Source organism: Oryzias latipes, chromosome 7 (genome assembly GCF_002234675.1).
Source record: "Oryzias latipes chromosome 7, ASM223467v1".
Classification (NCBI taxonomy): domain Eukaryota; kingdom Metazoa; phylum Chordata; class Actinopteri; order Beloniformes; family Adrianichthyidae; genus Oryzias; species Oryzias latipes.
Window position 1 is genome coordinate 24,218,913 of NC_019865.2, and position 18,632 is coordinate 24,237,544.

General features: G+C 42.4%; 2 protein-coding genes across 2 annotated transcripts; one reads left to right on the top strand and one right to left on the bottom strand.

Moving 5' to 3' along the window:
- Nucleotides 1–8,888, bottom strand: LOC101161711 (telomere zinc finger-associated protein). The gene is made up of 11 exons (XM_004086297.4): nt 8,631–8,888; nt 7,100–7,757; nt 6,749–7,014; nt 6,577–6,682; nt 6,407–6,499; nt 6,234–6,320; nt 5,349–5,503; nt 5,122–5,258; nt 2,719–2,883; nt 2,543–2,631; nt 1–546 (listed from the first exon to the last, which is right to left on the bottom strand). The coding sequence occupies exons 2-11, from the start codon at nt 7,742–7,744 to the stop codon at nt 346–348; spliced, it is 1,944 nt and encodes a 647-aa protein (XP_004086345.1). The 5' UTR covers nt 7,745–7,757; nt 8,631–8,888; the 3' UTR covers nt 1–345.
- Nucleotides 8,889–9,440: 552 nt separating this feature from the next.
- Nucleotides 9,441–17,322, top strand: nol9 (nucleolar protein 9). The gene is made up of 13 exons (XM_004086291.3): nt 9,441–9,640; nt 9,920–10,393; nt 10,470–10,680; nt 10,767–10,897; nt 11,708–11,843; nt 12,529–12,625; nt 12,825–12,922; nt 14,617–14,784; nt 14,868–15,120; nt 15,200–15,314; nt 15,388–15,562; nt 16,769–16,902; nt 16,995–17,322. Exons 2-13 carry the CDS (start codon nt 9,926–9,928, stop codon nt 17,112–17,114), a joined length of 2,106 nt encoding a protein of 701 aa, XP_004086339.1. The 5' UTR covers nt 9,441–9,640; nt 9,920–9,925; the 3' UTR covers nt 17,115–17,322.
- The last annotated feature ends 1,310 nt before the right edge of the window (nt 17,323–18,632 follow it).

The window sequence follows — 18,632 nt, forward strand, 5'->3', positions numbered from 1 at the left end:
TGATGAAGAGTGGTGAACTTTAATTATCTGCTGTAGTTACATTAATTACATTTCATGCAGGATCCTACTTCAGCGTGCATTTCTTCTGTTTAGAATTCTTTGTCTAAACATTAGCAGACTCTCTTTTTTTCAGATTTCAGGTCAGTTGGATAACATTGTGTTAGGGATCAATATCTCTAATATCAAGCACAAATCCTACTGAGAAAAAGATGGAAATGTCAGGTGTTTAGAAGAGTCTTCTTTATAACCGTGTCCTCCCAAAGCCTGGTGGTCCAGCAGACTTAACTACAGACAGGCTTCCTGCATCCTCAGCTTGTCCGGTTTTCTGGTTACCGACTACTTCCACTATTCCACTGTCACGATACGAATGGAGCCCAGGTCGGACAGTAGGTCTGTGGAGTCTGAGGAGGCATCAATGACATTCGGGGCTTCACCAGGATTTGCGGCTTCCCCTTCATCCTGGATGATGACGTTCCTCAGCTTCCTCTGCCGTGGGTTGTAGTTCTCCGTGCGTTTGTGAATTTGGCTGTGGCGTCTCAGGTGAGCCTGGAGTAGAAGACGGAAGACAGGGGTGATTCCTGAAAGACAAGCTGCTTTTACAGCATCTTCACAAATCCCTCATAGTTGAAAACAAACAGTTTGGAATTAAAGAAAATAAGTTTTCCTCGTTGACTGTATACGAGAACTGGACTGAGTGTGACGTCACAGAAAGTGCAATTTTTTGACTATACAGATGTCACCGTGTTATAGCCAGACGACGTCAGTAGGCAGTGATTGGTTGGTCTGAGTCATTCTTTCTATAGCAACCATTCTCGCCAATCGAGTGAGCTTGTTGGAAGTCCACACCCCTACTTAAAGTGGAATTGATATAATCTGGCATTTAACGTTTTGAATGTACAACGTGAGACCACATGCTTTTATTGAGGCTTCTGACTTCATATATAGCAGGTTATAAAAAGAAAACAGAGCAAGAAATGGTGATTCTGAGAAATAGATTGACTGAGTAACAGCTGTTTATTTCTCTACAGAAGTCTGGGAGTTTAGCTTCTTGAAGCCAGAGGGTACTTCCTGTTTGGAATACCAGGGGGGAGGAGTCACTCAGTCCAGTTCTTATACACTCAATGGTTGCAACACGCGTCTTTAAACATAAAAACTTAATTTTATTTAATTAAGTAACTAAATTGCTTCCACAGGGAAAAAGATATCAGAAAAGCAGTGCAGAACAAATTATTATTTTTGTTTATTAAGTTACAAAGAAAAATGATTCCTAGTTATTTACTCTTTATGCTTTATTCTTGTTTAAAATCAGTCACAATTTAGTTTTTTTCCTGCGTTTCTTAAATTTTCTGTGATGCAGAATCTAAATCTTGAAAGGCGCTGGCGACAGCTCAGAAAGATGGACACGTGTCACATCCATTTGTGTTGGGTTTTTCCTTCCATGTCTGAAAAATGACAAATTTGCTGACAAACAGTTGGTTGATCAGTTGCTGAAGCACAAACACTGTGGCAGTGGTGGAACCAACAATGTAATGGTCAAAACTAAATCCATTGTCTAGGCCCCAACCAGTCGGATTTTGATCTTAACTATAAAACTAAAACATTTTTATATTCCCAAAACTTCTTCCCTCATGAAATGATCTGGGATATGAACGTGTTTCAGCTGCACTGCATGTGTGTTTCCATCTGTTCTGAAGTTTGCCTGTTTTTATATCAGGATGAACACGGACAGATCAAGCACCTCATGGTTACACTCTTTCACATACCTTAAGAAGGAAGGAGAATGTTTTGTCCTCTCAAACAGTTATTGTTCTAGAAATTGGCTCCCTCTTAAGTCTCTGAACTGATTGCATTTACACCGATTGAGGCTGAACTCAAATGGAACAAGGACTAACAAAAACTAAACCAATAAGAAATTTAAACATTTTTATTAACAGATTATCCGAATGACATGGCTCTTACACCTACCACTCGCTTTGGTTCGCTTTTTTGACTTTTTGGTCCACTCAACAGTATATTTGCATTCACACTGTAGTTATCTGCACCAGGATTCACTTGCAAGGTCGGGGTTCACTTTTGATGTGGTCCAGAGTTCACATAACCTTTGGTAAGCACCAGGGTTCAGATACGTTTTTAAACCTCCTAAATGAACCCGACCCCAGAGTAAAGTAATTCTGGTGCAGTAAAAATACCCCCCCCCCCCCCCTCCGATTGCACTAATTTCAACCTTTGCAAAACTTCATAAAGCCTTGTAGCCTTCGTGGCCAACAAAGTTTAAATCCCACATGGGGTGTGACATATGTCAGTACGTCAAAACTTTTTCTTCTCCCATCAATCATTTTCCGATTTCTGACAGTATGAGAAAAAAAATTTCTATCGACTAAAACCAGAGATTTACTAAATTCTAAAAACGTACATTTTGCCTGTTTCTCCATATTTTCTCTGATTATACAGTATTTTTCAATTTTAAGAAAACATGTTAAAACAACAAAATCTATTTGGTGTTTTGTATCTAATTTTTCTGAAGTGTTGCGTTTGCACTAACCTGCCGAGTGAACTTGTAGCCACAATCGCTGCACTCAAAGTTCCTCACCCCTTTGTGACGTCGCAGATGGACACGCATCTGCTCCTTTGCTGGAAAAAGGAAAGAAAAAAAAACAGCTTGCAGTTTCTTTTGCGCCAACAGAGATCTGTGTTTGTGACCAGGTCAGCATGCCTCACCTTTGAAAGTTTTCCCACAGATGTGGCAGCAGTGGGGACGGCCCTCCTCGTGCTTGCTGGCCTTGTGGCGAAGGAGGGCGCCTTTCTCAGTGAAGCGCTTCTCGCACACGTCGCAGGTGAAGGGACGCTCACCTGTGTGAGTCCGATAGTGTTTGTCCAGGCTGGCTGGAGTTGGATATTAGCAGAGAAAACGGTGAGTCAACCAAATTTAGCTGATCCGAAATGATGACAAAACACTAGAACTAAAAACTAGAAAATAAGGAAATCAGCACTCCCATCATACAGTTCTTCTTCAGTAAACAAAAAAATAGATATATTTAATGAGATCACTATCTGTTAGATCAGACCAATCTTTGAGCAATACAAACCAGCAGTTTTGCTTTCAATTCCACTCCTAGTCCCCCTACATCAGGGGTCTCTAAATCCAAGCCTCGAGGGCCAGTGTCCTACATGTTGGTCAACCAACCTGCCACCGAATCTCCTTATTGGCTAAACACACCTGATCCAGGTCATCATCAGCAGATAAGGCAGGGTTACTGGAAAACCAGCAGGACACCGGCCGTCAAGGCCTGGATTTGGGGATCCCTGCCCTATATGTTCCAGAATTTGCTTTCATGCTACCTTCCCCTTTACGGCAGCGGGGGAGGTGGATAGAGAGAATACATTTGTTGTGTTGAAACTTGGGTAAAAATGGCATTGAAGGCCACAACTATAGTGTACATGTTTGTCAAAACAAACCCATGGTAACACTGAAAACTGTGGGAAATCCTTTTTATGGTAGACTTTCTTCTCCTTTTTTCTAGCTCCTCTGCAGTAGCTGTAGCTAATCTCTGTATATCTCAGCCAGGGGTCCTCAAAGTGCGGCCCAGGAGCCAATGGTGGCCCGCGGGAAGATTTTTTGTGGCCCTCATTAACCCTTGTGCTATCTTAGATGACCCCACTCTTACATCGACGTGTTCTCCCTACCATGACAAAGGTGGATAAAGGTGGAAAGATTTCATGTAATCCATAGACACCAGTGAAGATCACAAATCACTGAAGAAAAAAGGTTCAGAGCACTGTCTAGTGGGTCTAGATGACCCAACTCCCAACGTTAAAGTGCCTAGGATAGCACAAGGGTTAAATCCTAAATGATGGTTATCAAACCAGCTGTAGATTACTTGGAAAAATATTGTTTCGTGGTTTTTGGTGACATCTGCAGGAAAAAAAAGCTAATAATTACACTTGGGTGTCAACAGTACAGAAGGGCAGACAACATTTAAGTCACTGCCTCTGCAAAGGAAGGACCGTGACTTACAGTAGAAATGGAATCAGAGCAGAATTTGGAGAGAGATACAGAGCAGGTTCCTTCAAGGAAAAATGTTGTGTTGGCGAGAAGAAAAGGCGCTTTCAAGCTAAGTGGACAAATGCTTACTTTGTCGTAACTCATGGGCGGGATATAGTCATGTGCCTTATTTGAAAGCAGGTAAATGCAATGCTTAAAGTATTCAATATAAATCATCATTATGTTACAAATCATAAAAACTATGACAAATTTACCAGCGAGGAGCGCTACAATAACCTCCAACAACTACGACAAGGCTATGCTGTACAGCAGATGTTTACAAAAATGGCTAAATCCATTGAAGCTGTGACAGAAGCTAGCCATGTTGTGGCTGTGGAAATGGTTGGGCATGGCAAGCCCTTAAGTGACGGGGAGTTTGTAAAAAGAATGTATGCTGAGAGTAGCTGACATTGTCTGTCCAGAACAAATATAAAATTTGAAGAATAAAGTCTGTCAAATGACACAAATACTAAACGAGTAGCAGATCTGGGCAGCAACCTCTGACAGCAACTGGGAAATCATCTGGAGGACCTGTACAAGTGAAACTGGGCCATTCAAGTTATCAAAAACTACTTTTTCTGTTTATCCATTTTCCTTTTCCACCAAAACTGGCCCACAGGCTAATGTCAAGTTCCTAATTTGGCCCTCCGCTACAAAAACTAAGAGAACCCCTGGTCTATCCAAATGCACGTAGATCAGAACTTTGGGCTTCCACGTCCAGAAAGCTTGTGATCGCGTGTCGCTACACAAGTTTTCAAGTCCGGTTGCGGGCTCTATGTACCAATCAGACATTCATTGATCGCATGTCCTGCATGTTTTCCATCCTACCCTACTTAGACCCAACTGGCTGTAATGACCGTTTAAAGTCTCTACAAAGGCTGATGATGAATTATTGAGCAGAGTAACACTAAAAAAACATGCAGGAAAACCAACGTGGAACACATGATTTGGGGAGCATAAGGAAGATCAAAGCCTGGGTCAAACCTATCAACTTTCAACCTGATGTTTGGTTTGAATTTGAGAACCTTGATATTACTTTCTTTACAGTGGTATCACCCTAGTGTTTCCACATTACCAACCCTGAGTCCTGAAGGTCTTTCCACACAGGTGACACTGGTAAGGTCTTTCGCCGCTGTGGATCCGCAGATGCATGTTGAGGTTGTTCTTCTGGGAGAACGCATGGCCACACAGGTTGCACACAAAGGGTCGCTCATTTCTTGGGAAGCAGGACAAACGCCATTGGTGATGATAAGTTGATAGCTTTTTCTTGAAGTGCAATTCATGTCCGTCGTGTGTAAAACACTACCTGTGAATGGCTTTGATGTGCATCTGCAGGCCGTTTCGACTGGATGCCCGGTGGCCACACTCCTCACACACAAAAGGCTTTTCGCCTCGATGTCTGGTTGCTTCGTGCACCCTCAACACAGTCCGGGTCAAGAAGGTTTTGGGGCACTGAGAGCACTAGAAACCACACAATGTTAGAGGTTCTTCGCTTACAGAGGCAGTACAAAAACTCAAGCCTGTTCTGACTGTGGAATCTCAGAAAAGTAGCCCTTCTGCGTTCGGTGGCCACACTATCCTGATTGGATTTGCTAAAGCCTTAGTCACAAGTTCCCCTAAGCGTAAATACGGGCTGTCTGTAGGCACAAAAATGGTCAAACCTGTACAGGACATGCAAGTAGCCCGTACAAAATATTAAGGTTGTAGACTGATCGTGGAGCCTGTACAGCCAAAATATTCATACACTACTTTATTTCTACAGCCATACTGCGAGCGACAGTTAATGGTGAACATTTAAACAACCAACAAGAATAATTAAGGGTAAAGTAGGTGAGACGCAGGCATGTCGTTAAGATTTTTTGAAAATAATAAAAGCTTTTGATAGCGCTTTATAGAGCAGAAAATAGGGTAAATGAGTTTTGAACCGTTTTTCATTTTCTTCACAAAACAGATCAGACTTTGTTATTTTTTCCCCCCTCCGTTTTCCAAAACAATTGTTTGCAGTTACAATGTTGTAAACCACACCAACGTTCACTTGCAAGGTAAACTTAGGGCAAGAGTTTGGGCCACACCAGAATCACCAATTCTGCAAGTTCTCCTACTTAAAAAAAAGGTAAGTGATGTTCATCATACATTTTGACTAGAAGAGGCTGCATGCAAAAGGAAAAAAAAGTGTGTCAATCGTACTCACTGCATGAGGTTTGGGATGACCGTGGAGCTTCATCATGTGCATGGTAAGGCTGTTCTTGTACATAAACTGTTCGTGACATGTCAAACACTGAAACACATGAAGCCAGAACTCCTTTTTAAAAAAAAATCAGCATTATCATAAAGTGCATCCATGACTTGTAAAGTTAGGCATACCCTATATGGCATTTGTCCAGTGTGTGAAACGATGTGTGAGCAAAGCTCCGCCTTGGTGTCAAAAGAGGAGGAGCACAACCGACAGGAGTGTTTCTGGAACCACAGGAGAGAACATCCCTGAGGACTCCTGGCCACAGAAGCAGCTCAGGCATGCTTTTCGCCTCACGTACCTGCTCTATGGGACAGCCACGGGTCTCGTGAAGGAAAAGACTCTCCTTCCTCAAGTATTTCTTGTCACATTTCTGACAAGTGAAGGGCTTCTCTCCGGTATGCCGCCTGAGGAAGAACAATCAGTGACAGTTCTCCACAGCTCCACCCAACCAAAGAGATGAAACCCGATACCTGTTATGGACCTTCAGGTAGTATTTGCTCTTGAAGGACTTGTGGCACGTGGCACATGACACGGAGTCTGTTCTGGAATCGTCCTCCACAGCGTCGACACTCGTTTGGCTCTCCGCTTTGGGATTCTTTGCCACAAGTTGGGCGGACGGCGTGGGCTCACTGACAGGTGCGTACTCCTCATCTGTGTCTACAGCGACACATTCAAAGTCCTCAGCATCTTCATCATCTTCGCCGTTTCTGTGCGGGTCAAGCTGTAGCACTGCATCCTGTGCAAAGAGTCAAATGATGAGGAATAAAATATTACATTGTCTAAAGTGTGTGAAACTTTTATATGCAAATGCTCTCATCTACGTGAGTTTCGGCAGCTTCTGGACACAGGTTCTCTGCAGCCTCTTCCTCCACAGCAGTGACCACGACCATTGTGTTCTCAGAGTCGGGGCTCCCATCAGATACTAGTCGCTTTGGGCCTTTCACCACTCGACCTGAACGGGTTGTGGTGGCACGAGTTCCTGTGGCAAAACTGGCAAAATCCAAGCTGGACACATCCTCTGAAGCTGAAGGCAACAAGTCCTCATTTAATGCCTTGGATGTTTCACTCTTTCTAGGTCTGCCTCTTCTACGCTTAACAAGATCCACTGAAGTTTCTTTGAACTGTTGGCAGAGCGCAAGAACTTCAGGCACGCAAAGGCTGGAGGCCGCCTGCTGCACCTTCTCCAGGTTGCTGGGGTCCAACTTAAGGTTTCCCGTGTAGATGAAGTTCAGGAGCAGCTGGAGCCCGTCACCGGGGCAACCGTTGAGCGACACCTCGATGGACAGAGAAGCGGGGTTGTCAGACGGCTTAAAGAGCTCACTAAAGCAGGCCAGGACGCTGTGGTGGGCCAGATACAGCTCCCCTTGTCCCACATTCAGCACTGCATCGCAAAACCTCCCCGTCGCCCTCTGCTGGTTGAGAGAGGAAAGAACGCGCCTCGCATGATGGCTCTCCGCAGCACGCATTTTTCCAGTTTCACTGCAACCACATAAACAGCAGTTCATGAATTTGTTAGTTTATGCTAAATAAACAGTACACTGAAAATCATTTATGCAATATATAAATATTATTTTTACTTAGTGTACCAGCATGTACTTCACAAAAAAGGCATCACAACCTTATTTTTTTAATACAAAAACTTTGTTCTGCACTTTGCTAAGTTATCCAGTTAAAGCTGCTACTTTTAAACCTACTGTGGAAGTTTGATGTTAATAACGAATAAGGCCATCTTATTTTCTAAAGATTTTCTTTTATAATGCCTCATTTTTTATCATTTTCCCACACACACAAAAAAAAGCTGAACGATAGATGTTTCCATTAATAACTCATTAACTTTGATGAAGAATTCAGGGTTTTTTCTTAAGTGACAGTAGAAATTTGTATTTTGACTTTTGCGCCTAAATATCTTTTCTATTATCATTTGAATTTTATGGTCTTTTAAGCGTAATTATTGAAGAAAAATGCTATAAATGTTATCAAATTACTATATATTTAAGGGAAAAAAAGTTCTTTAGTCCTAATAAAAACAGTAAATGTGTTTTTAAATAAAGTTAAATTTGAATACAAAATGGTATTTTTGCATTTCATAATTCTGAATTTTTTAGGACAGCTTTCTCTACAATAAGTAGTCCCTCTTAAAATAAACAATTTCTAAAATTATATGTTGAAGCTGCAAAGATATTTTTGAAGAAAATATTTTCATTTTTATCTTCCAATTGGGAAAAATCAATGTATTGAAATAACTAAATTTTTAAAGAGAGTCTTGCCAACAGAATAAATGTATATTTTTAACATTGGATGATTAGGTCCTGACATTTTTGTGAGCGATTCCCCAGCTCCCCAAGTACGCACCTCCACGTTTATTTTCGTTCGAGGATCTTTAAAGACGCTCCCTAAGCCAGCCGCGCCGGGAAATCTGCGCCTCATCAGAAGGTCTGCAGGACATCTATTTAACTAGAACCTGGAGACAAACCGCGTCCAGTCAAGCTGCCAGGCGCATATAAATGTAAAACACAAAAATAACGCATCGTCCGTATTGTTTTCGTTTCGTGAAGGCCCCAAAAGCAGCAGAAGGAAGAGGATGTGACGCCGCTCACATTTAACTCCGGGAAAGGTTGCTGTTGTCCCACAATAAACTTTAGTTTTCCAAAATTCTGTTTGACTATCGAACTAAATAACTATTTATATTTTATATTTTTATATTGTTCGTTAAGTAACATCGTTTTTTTTAACTGATTTTTTATGAAAAACGGATGCGTCACATAAAAACAATATCACTCTTGGACAGTTGCTGCCGGCCATTTTTTTACCCCAAGATAACTGGGAAATTGGACCAGTCGCAAACACACTTTTTAACAACCCGTTTTAACTCTATCTCTGTTTATAATATATAGAGTTAAATTAAAGAAATTGACTGATAAATAAACTGATAAATATTTGTATTAATTAATGGAAGACACTAAGCAAAAATGGGAAATTAATAGTTGACACAGCACAGATACAAAAACGCATGGAAGAGTATTTTAATAATTTTTTTTAACTATTGTTTTTTTTTGTTCAAAATGTTTATGTAGTTGGTCAAAATGTAAACACAATTTTTTTAAGTTAAAGGGGAAAAAACAGTACATCGCGGATTTTCGTTGCCTAACAACGTGACAGCCAATCACATCCCGACCTTCGTTTGATTGATCCAACCCACGAAAAGCCCGTTGGTTCACACGCGTCTGCTAGCATGCTAGTAGCATTGCTTGCACAAATGAGCCTCTTCTTTGATATGAGGTAATCAGTTTTACTACCTACCTGGCTAATACAGCGGCAGTTGGAGCTCTTTACAGCTGCGCCTCGGGTTTTCTTTCTAAGAGGTAAGCATTTCCCATCATTCTGAAATAGGTAGGCTAGCAGCTAATGCTAACACGGGAAAAACCTGTATTGGTACGCTAGCCATTTAAATTAATTTGTTATTTCAAAAATAGTTTTGTCATAATACTGTTGTAAAATCGTGTTTCTTCTTAACAAACACAAAGCTATTGCTTTCCTTCTGAGTTTGTAGCCGAGTGTAGCTTTGGCTAACTATTCAGTTTCCTGTGTCGCCTCCTGCTTCAGTGAGTCTTCTCCTCCTTTTTGTCCCCATCTTTGATTAGGTGATCATGAAGGTGAACAAACAAGCGCAGGTCAAAGGGAAATCTCAGAAGTGGAAAGACGTGAGGAGCAAAAGATGCAGACCCTCCATCAAGTCCTCTGATCTGAACTCCAGCCCCGTCATGGTCAGGGTGGTAAAGGAGCATCAGGTCTCTGCCAAGAAAAAGCCGTCTGTGAAGAGGCTAAAAAATAAAGCAAAAACGGTCTCTGACCACAACAAGAGCAAGCCTTCGGAGTCTGGAGTTAGGAAAACGAACCCTCAGACTAACGGAAGCTCCATGTTCACTTTGGATGAGGAGGTAGAGGACCTGCAACAGTTGAAGGAGTATTCCCAGATAATTCACAGAAATGGATTGCAGACCACAGGGGAGACGTGGGATGTCAAGTTTGGTAGACTGGAAGGAGAGGCTCTCCATCACTGTGCACAGAGAGATGATCGACAGAACCATGCTGTGCTGGTCATGCAGCAAGATCAAGTAGGTTTAGCATGCTAACTAACCGAGTAAACTTATAAAGCTTTTGTGATTTACATTATGGTTTAATTTTTTTTAGACCTTATGTTTCAGAGGGAAGTGCTTTTTGACTTGTCTCTATGGCCGTGTGGAAGTGATGGGATTCACTATCGAAGAGGGCCAGAAGTCCTACCCTGTCTACTCCCCGGCGTCGCACTGTCCCCTCACCATCAGGGCTCTGGAAACCTCACACTTCCACCGAAATGACCGAACAGAGGCGTCGCAGATTCTACAAAAGTACCTTCCACCGGGTATGGAACTCAAAGAAAGTTTTAACAATCGAAAAGAAAAGAAAAATCTTCAGCTTTTTATTCATCAAAGTGCTCTTTGCCTGCAGCATCACGGAAGAAGTTGCTGAAGAAGATAATGCTGGCATCCTCGGTCATCCTGCTTGAGCCCATGGAGACGCCTTTGACCCGCTTTCTGTCCAGCTTCACTCATCTGAGCGAGCTGTTCAGCCCCCCAGCGGTAAGCCTAAGAATTCCCTCTCAGCTTTTTACATTTTAATCATCAAACGTATTTGCTCAATCCTTTAAAGGCCCAATCGATCATCCTTTGATCTAGTGTAAAAGCGTTCCCAGTGGTCTTTTAATTATGATTGTATTGTTTTTAGTCCAAATCAAACCGAACCTGTGTCATTTTCTAGAAACTAGTTTCTGCAGAGCAACAGGAGTTTATTAGAAATTTACCTCTGAGTTCTGGGCAGGACTACTGACTCGGAACAACCCTGTTTACACTCTCTCCCGCTAGCTTACAGGAAAACAAAGACGCACACGGATCTATTTGTCTACAAGTGGATGCATCAGAATGGAGCAGAGAATTTTTTTGATGTCACAAAATTTCTTTTGGTCTTCTCCTGATTCACAACAATTTGAATAAAGAAATGCTCACAAATGCAATTTGAGCTTAAATTCCTTTGCTCTCCATGATGAGACAAATGCCAGCAGAACATGGTAAAAACACAATTTTCCTTGGTGTGGGTCTTTAATACCTCACTTGTGATGGGCGAGAGTGGTTGCCATAGAAATATTGACTAAGACCGACTTGGACCAAACGCTGCTTACTGACATTGTTTGGTTCCCACCTGATGGCGCCCATATGGCAAAAAAAGGCGACTGACATGACTTCATTTTGTTGGAGATGAAGGCTCAGTCCAGTTCTAATTTACAGCCTCTGGGACCAAATGAACAGAAATGTAGCTAGGATATGTTTAGATGGATGAAAAGACAGTTATGTTTACGCTCGTTTTTAACATCCTTCTTGTTGTCGCGTCTCTAGAATGAACTCATGTCAGCTGTTCTGGACACTCCGCTCAACGGGTTGGGGGTGATTCCTTTGACCAGCACCGTCGAGGGCCTGAAAATGTCGCAGAGCTACAGAGACGCTCTGAACACAGCGGTCAGCGCCTGCAGAGGTGAGTTTCTCCGTCAGTATTTAGTTCCATTCGCAGAGATGACATTTAGCCCCGCTAGCACACATGTTTCTGCCATCTCGTTACTTCTCTGCCCTCCGTTTGTTTAAGTAGATTACAGTGATCCCTCGTTTATCGCAGGAGTTGCGTTCCAAAATTAACACGCGAGTGAAATCCGTGAAGTAGTCAGCTTTATTTTTTTTTATTATTTTACAATGCAATACCGAACTATAGAATGAAACCAAAAATCAAAACCTGTTTTAAAGCTCAAGATTTGTTTAAAACAAAAATTTTAAAATAGTAACACAAGGTCACTCGCGTATCCCAGTCCCAGCTGTGCCTCTTCATCCTGACTCCGCTCTGCTGTAGCGTCTGTGTCTACTGAGTCTTTCTCCGAGAGAAGAACTTTGTTATGGGTAGTTGTTGGCGCTCTTTCTTTTTCTGAGCAACAAGATTTTTATAAACAGATATGCCACCTTGGATTATATTTGAGAACTGCAATGAAAAACTCATCATAGGGTCCCATTCTTGTGCCGTGCGCTGAAGTTCAGTGGCCAAGTTCAGTGTACAATGCACTGTAAAAACAACCGCACTGTAAAAAAAAAAATCTGTGAAGCCGTGAAAGATGAAACGCGACATAGCGAGGGATCACTGCATCTGTGAACTGTTTTTGTTCTGTTGTTTGTAGGAGACATGGACGGATCGGCTGTTATCCTCGTGTGTGGCATCAAGAATGTGGGAAAGTCCACCTTCATCCGCGTCCTCATCAACACTTTACTCAACCAGTAAGTTCTCCAATAAGTTGCTTCATTTTTAGCATTTCTGTCGGAGCTTAAAGACAGATTCAGTTTATTTCTAACTGACAGGAGTCAAAACTTTCCACCTTACTTCTTTCAATAAACTGGACCAAGAGTTCTTCTGACTGTATTTAAGCCTAACTCTTAAAATATCTTCACCTTTTGTTTCTTCTTTTCTGCTCTGTAGTACTTCCAGTGTGGATTATCTGGAAGGGGACCTCGGTCAGACAGAGTTCACTCCTGCTGGTTGTTTGTCAATGCTGACCGTCAGAGAGCCACTTCTGGGTACGTTTCCTCCCATGCTGCAAAAACGGAATCCTAAAGTTACGTTCACCCTCAGCGACACGCGTTCAAGAAACCATTTTCAATAGAAGGTCTATGTAAATGTGTGTTTGGGGCTTTCGCGTTCAAAACACCCACATTCACGCATAGCTACGCAAGTTTCCACTACTGTTTTTGGGCTCTGTGCACAAAACACGCAGCCATTGTTTCCAGATAGACATGGTTGAACTTTGACCAATCAGTGATCGGATTTGGTAGAGACGTATGGACGACAACAGTTTGAAAAATTGATCATGGAGGAGTGTGGCTGGTTTATCTGGTGAGTGCGACATGGCGACGAGCCTGTTTTTAGAAAAAAACAAAACAAAGCCTCTCTGTTGACACGATGGTCAACAATAACACCATTGCAAGGACGCTAGCAACGAACCGAACCGTTTCATGCCCACGTCGTGAGATTTGCACCGCTTCGATGTTTCGCACCAAGCCTCATCCAACTATCGGTGGTGGACATGCGCGAGTAAATGGTAGAAAAAAAGAAAAACCCATCTCTGTTCGTCCAGTGTGAACACAATGGGCTAGAGCGTTCGAAATAAGCGGTTATCCTGTTGTCCGAGACAACTAGAGGAAGACAACTAAAAATAAACCTGATGGTTGTCCGTGTGACAACCTGGTCTTTTATTCAACATTTTGGTATTTTTCGACTCTTTTTCAAAGTTTTTGGGAAACCGACGTCCGACTTTTTAAGCTTAAACCGAAGTGTACACTAACGATGTCACGTGACTTCCGAACGAACAGAGTACGCCCGAAGGCATCACAAAATGACAACATTGCACCTGCATGTCTTGTTTAAAAGATCAGGGATATTAGTCTTTACTGCTACTGCAGCGCACAATGTAAACATGGGATCATTTACACATGTGTTTATTTGAAATAGATGTTATATCATATTATAACTTTTCATCACATATAAATATTGCTTTATATTTGGAATGCTGTACTAGTCCCAGTCCATACAAGTGTTTTAAAAATACTCATTAGGTTACAGTGTTGGTTAATGTAATCAATTCTCTGATATATTATAGGGTAAGATAAAGTATTTTCATTTGACTGTAACAGTATTTGATTTACATGGCAATACTTTGTGTAACTAGATGCTTCAATATTTAGTAAAATGTTTGTTTTTAATATTTAAAGAGTTTTTTTAAATGTCCATCGTAAGAAGCAGTTTATATTAGACGTATAGAAGAAATAAAGATGTAAGTACTGACATCTGAGTAGGTTTAGTTGCTGTTGAATATTGGTATCGAAGGACAACCAAAAATTATTTTTATCCCCTTATGTCTAACGCTGGGCTAAATTTGTGTCTACGTAGCTTAAGAAAGTAAAAAGACTTTAGTTTCAAGAAAAATGGTCCAGTTTTGTGTCTTGAAAAAAAAAAAAACTTATGACTAGAATTTTTGAAACAAGAAGTCTTGGTGAGACCATTTTTCTTACTGATTGCTGGATTTTTTTTTGTGCATATTAGAAGAAAATGTTTCAAATTCTGGACCTATTTCTAGGGGGTCTACTTTTGCCCTGTTTCTGTTGGCGTTCTCTTTGCTCTTCTGTGGTTTTTGGAATTTGCTGTGTTGGTTTGTTGTGTGTTTTTGTGTGCATTGCACCACACTGTAGCGTTAATGTGGCTGTGTTGGTTTCAGGGCCTCCGTTCACCCACCAGAACACTCCAGAACACATGATTTACTACGGCGATGTGTCGTGTGAAGCAGACATGGACCGCTACCTGGAATCCCTAAAGTCTTTGTGGCGCCGACGCCCCAAAAGCAGAGAGACGCCGTTCATCATCAACACCATGGGCTGGGTCAAAGGTCGGCTTTGCTCCCCCAACAGATGGGTTGAAATGGCAGAGAACCTGTCGGAGGGCAAACCCGTACGTCTGCTGTGTTTACAGGGTTTGGACTCCAGCTGCTGGTGGACCTGATCCGCGTCCTGCCGGTCTCGCATGTCATCCAGCTCAGCCACGGCAGCACCACCCAGTGCCCCGCCCTCACGCCGGAGTTCTTGAGGACGGCGCACGGCTGTCAGACGCATCCGCCCGCTCAGACCGCCATGGACGAGTGTACGGAGAGTCACGGTCCGCCCAAAACCTACTCCCACCTGGACGTGCAGGCAGAGTTTCGAGGCGTGGCCCGCCAGGGGACAGCGTAAGTGCACTGCCGCCGACGCGAGCCCCACCCTCTGAGTCTGAAGGAGACGTTTATGTCCACGGCCATGTTTTGACAGGAAATACCAGCGCTCCAACGAGCAGCGGGAGCTGTCACTGCTGGCCTACCTGAGCCAGCTGCAGTCCCCCGAGCCCGGGCTGGTTCGACCCCTGCACAGCCTGACCCCCTACCAGGTACACAAGCAGCCGGCGCTCAAACTCCCTTAAAATGCAGCAAAGATCTGTAAAGATCCTGTGACCCCTTCAGGTGCCTCACGCTGCTGTGGCGCTGGGCGTGATCCACTGCGAGGTGGTGCCCTCCCACATGTTCTATGCCGTCAATGCCAGCCTGGTGGGGCTCTGCTGCCTGACGGAGAAGGTCACGAGTAAAGGAGGTCCGGTGCTGCTGCCGCAGGCCCCCGTCTGCCCCTGTGTGGGCTTTGGTAAAATATCAGCTTCCCAAAGCCCGCTCTACATTTTGATTTACACTCCAGATTTGTTTTCAACGGCATTTATCTGCATTAGTGGTGTAAAGAGTCATTTTAATTTAATTTGTGGTGGCTTATCTGATTTCTTGTCAATATCTGTTCATTTGAAACGATCCGATTCACTGACCGAAAATAGATTAAAAAAAATCAGCCAGTGTGACTCAGAGAGAAATACCTGAATACTGAACAGTTTTCCACAATCCTTGGATTTCTTACAAGATAATCAAGTGTAAATTAAATATGTGTACAAGTGAACAAGAATAAGTGTTGGGGTAAAATATTTTTAAAGAGTAATTGATTACTTTATTTATTGGATGAAATATGAATTCAATGACTTCACTCATTCCTTAATTTTGAGTAATTAACTACTCATTAATTTACTTTTTTTTCTACTCACATCAAAGTTCTTAAGGGAAGAAATGTTACACAGAAAAGATACCTTTGTAAAATTCACAAAATAAAAGCAGAGAGGCTACACACAAGAGAAATCTGGTTTTTTAGAACCCTAAACATAAGAAAGTGGAAATTGGGTTTATGTCCAGGGCATAACTTGCTCTTAACTGAAATGTTTTTGTCTTTGTTTTCAACAAAATAATTTGAACGTCTCCAGTTGCCAAATGACCAGAAGAATTCGTCCACGTCTATAGTTCCGCTCTCGTCATCTTTACTTTGACCGATCTCCAGCTCTGCATTAGCACACATCCGTGCACGCATTCTTTTTTTAATATGATCTGTTTTGTTTCATTTAACCAACAGACAATGTCAATGAATTAGTTTTAATAGTCGCCTATGCTTTCAAAACACGAGTCATGAAGTAATGAGGCTTTCTGTAGTCCAGTAATTGTAATTTCTTATGTTACTCTATTACTGATAAGTAAAAGTTCAAGGATTTTTTTTCTTCTTCGTCCATAGTGCTTGGATCTAGGCAGAGAAATTCATCTTCTCAAAAAGGTCTTTAAAAAATGGAACTTGAAGAAGTTTGTTTGTTTTTGCAATTTTTATACAAAAAACAAACTTTTTTTTAAAATTCCAAACAGTCAGTTATCCACTCCCTCCTTTTTCCCCTGAAGGTTGGAAATGGTTTAGTCCTGCATGCTTCTATAGTTGTGCGCATCAGGCCACAGGTTACCCCGGTAACCAGCTGTTGATGATGTCGTCCAGGTGTTCTGCGGGGCGTGGACATGGCGCGGGGCCTGTACTTCCTGTTGACTCCCGTCCATCCCTCCGTCCTTAGGAAAGTCAATTGCCTCCTTTTGGGAGCCATTTCTTTGCCTTCCTGCATCTTCACCTCACAGGTCAGCTGACCCCCCCCACACACACACACACACACACACTCACACACTCTCTTGTCTGCCGTCTCTTTGACCGATATCCGTCTGCCTTTCAGCCTGACTTGGAAGGGGAAACGCCCTACGTCACCACAGACTACAGCTTCGACCTCACCGGCGCAGGGAAGCTGCGAGTTTTTAAGGGGCTGGCGAGGCCGAGTCATGCGGGAACGCAGTGACGGTTCCTTCCCCGCTGTCTCGCACGTTGGTTTTAGATCCAAGCTTTTCTCTGAAGCAGAACAAACATGAGTTTGGAGGGCGTGTTTCTTCTGGGTCTCACATGGACAGTAGTGGAACGTGACAGACTGTAGTTCAAAATCTTCAATATCTGTTGGTTACATTCCCAAACTGCCAACCTGCCAGATAATAAAATAACTTTTGTTAAGACTTCCATCTCATTACTGTACATTTCCGGCTGTTTCCAGCAGGGGGCAGCAAACACCGGCGCTGTTGGCCTGAAGGAACAGCTGTGATCAAATCAACTTACATTCAGTTCTGTTGTACGATGCTTTCAGAGACAAATTGAGCTGCCCTCCTCCCCTCATGAAAAGAACCACTCTCTCAGTGCAGAATTGCTAATTTAAGAGGGTTGTTTGAACATACACCCCCCACCCCCGCCGCTCTTTGTTCTGCCACTTTATGGAGGGTGGGAGCAGACAAACAGCTCCAATGTTCTTTGGCAGAGCCATTGTTGAAGCTTTATTAGGTCAGATGTTTTCTCCAGAGACCTCATGCAAGTCAAAGTGGAGAGAGCCGCACCGCCCCGACGAGACCCGGTGAAGGATGGATGGATGAGGAACAATGAATTCTACACGGAAAACTGTCATTTAGCTTCATGAGTACAGAGGGAAATGAAGGATTCAGTCAGTTAGTAACTAAAAATGAAGTCCGTCATGGTTTTATTTGACTTTTGACCTTAAAAAGGTGTTAAAGGCTTATTTAGTGATGAAGAATTATACAGACATATTGGTTAGTTGCGTGTTTTACTGGTCATACAGATCATCTTTCTTAATAATTGCAATAAAAATGATCTACTTCCATCAATGATAGTGATCTGCGTTTATGGCACCATTTTGTGTTAAAAGACCAGACAGGAAAAACAAATTTAGATTATAATTTAATGAATAATCAGACTAATCAATGAAGGCGTTATGTGCAAAGTTAACAAAAACCTTTTGCTTAACTAGTTTGATAGAAAGCATTTTCCTAAATTTGTTAAATTAATTTTTTGTTTCGATAGGAATAACTAGATTACACTCTTGGTCGCTTTTGTTTCATTCTGCTTTTCTTTGACTTTAGTTTTTTCAACATATGTGTTATTGTATTTGATCATGTCACTGCTAACTTCACTTTCTAAATGTGTTAAAAAGAAGACAAATCTTCAGAAACTGTTCATCCCCTGTCAGGGTCAGGGGGTTGCTGGAGCCTATCCCAGTTGCTGTTTGGTGAAGGCGGGGCGCCCCCCCTGAACAGGTGACCAGTCTGCTGCAGGGCCGCACCCACAAACGCACCATCACAGTTTGGGCCAATTAAGAACAATCTACCTATGAAGCATGTTTTGGCCTGTGGAGGGAAACACACACATGCACAGAAAGAACATGCAAAGTCCACACAGAACGGTTCCAGCCGGGATTTGAACCAAAGTCCTGCAGTGAGGCAACCATAGTTCCACCAGGCAGCCCAAATGAACTTATTTT

Coding starts and splice junctions, on each gene's coding strand:
- LOC101161711 (XM_004086297.4), bottom strand. CDS start 7,744: ATGCGTGCTGCGGAGAGCCATCATGCGAGGCGCGTTCTTTCCTCTCTC. Junction 6,500..6,576: donor GTGGCTGTCCCATAGAGCAG/GTACGTGAGGCG, acceptor CTGTGGTTCCAG/AAACACTCCTGTCGGTTGTG. Junction 5,504..6,233: donor GTCATCCCAAACCTCATGCA/GTGAGTACGATT, acceptor TGTGGTTTCTAG/TGCTCTCAGTGCCCCAAAAC.
- nol9 (XM_004086291.3), top strand. CDS start 9,926: ATGAAGGTGAACAAACAAGCGCAGGTCAAAGGGAAATCTCAGAAGTGG. Junction 15,315..15,387: donor ACAGCCTGACCCCCTACCAG/GTACACAAGCAG, acceptor TGACCCCTTCAG/GTGCCTCACGCTGCTGTGGC. Junction 16,903..16,994: donor CCTGCATCTTCACCTCACAG/GTCAGCTGACCC, acceptor TCTGCCTTTCAG/CCTGACTTGGAAGGGGAAAC.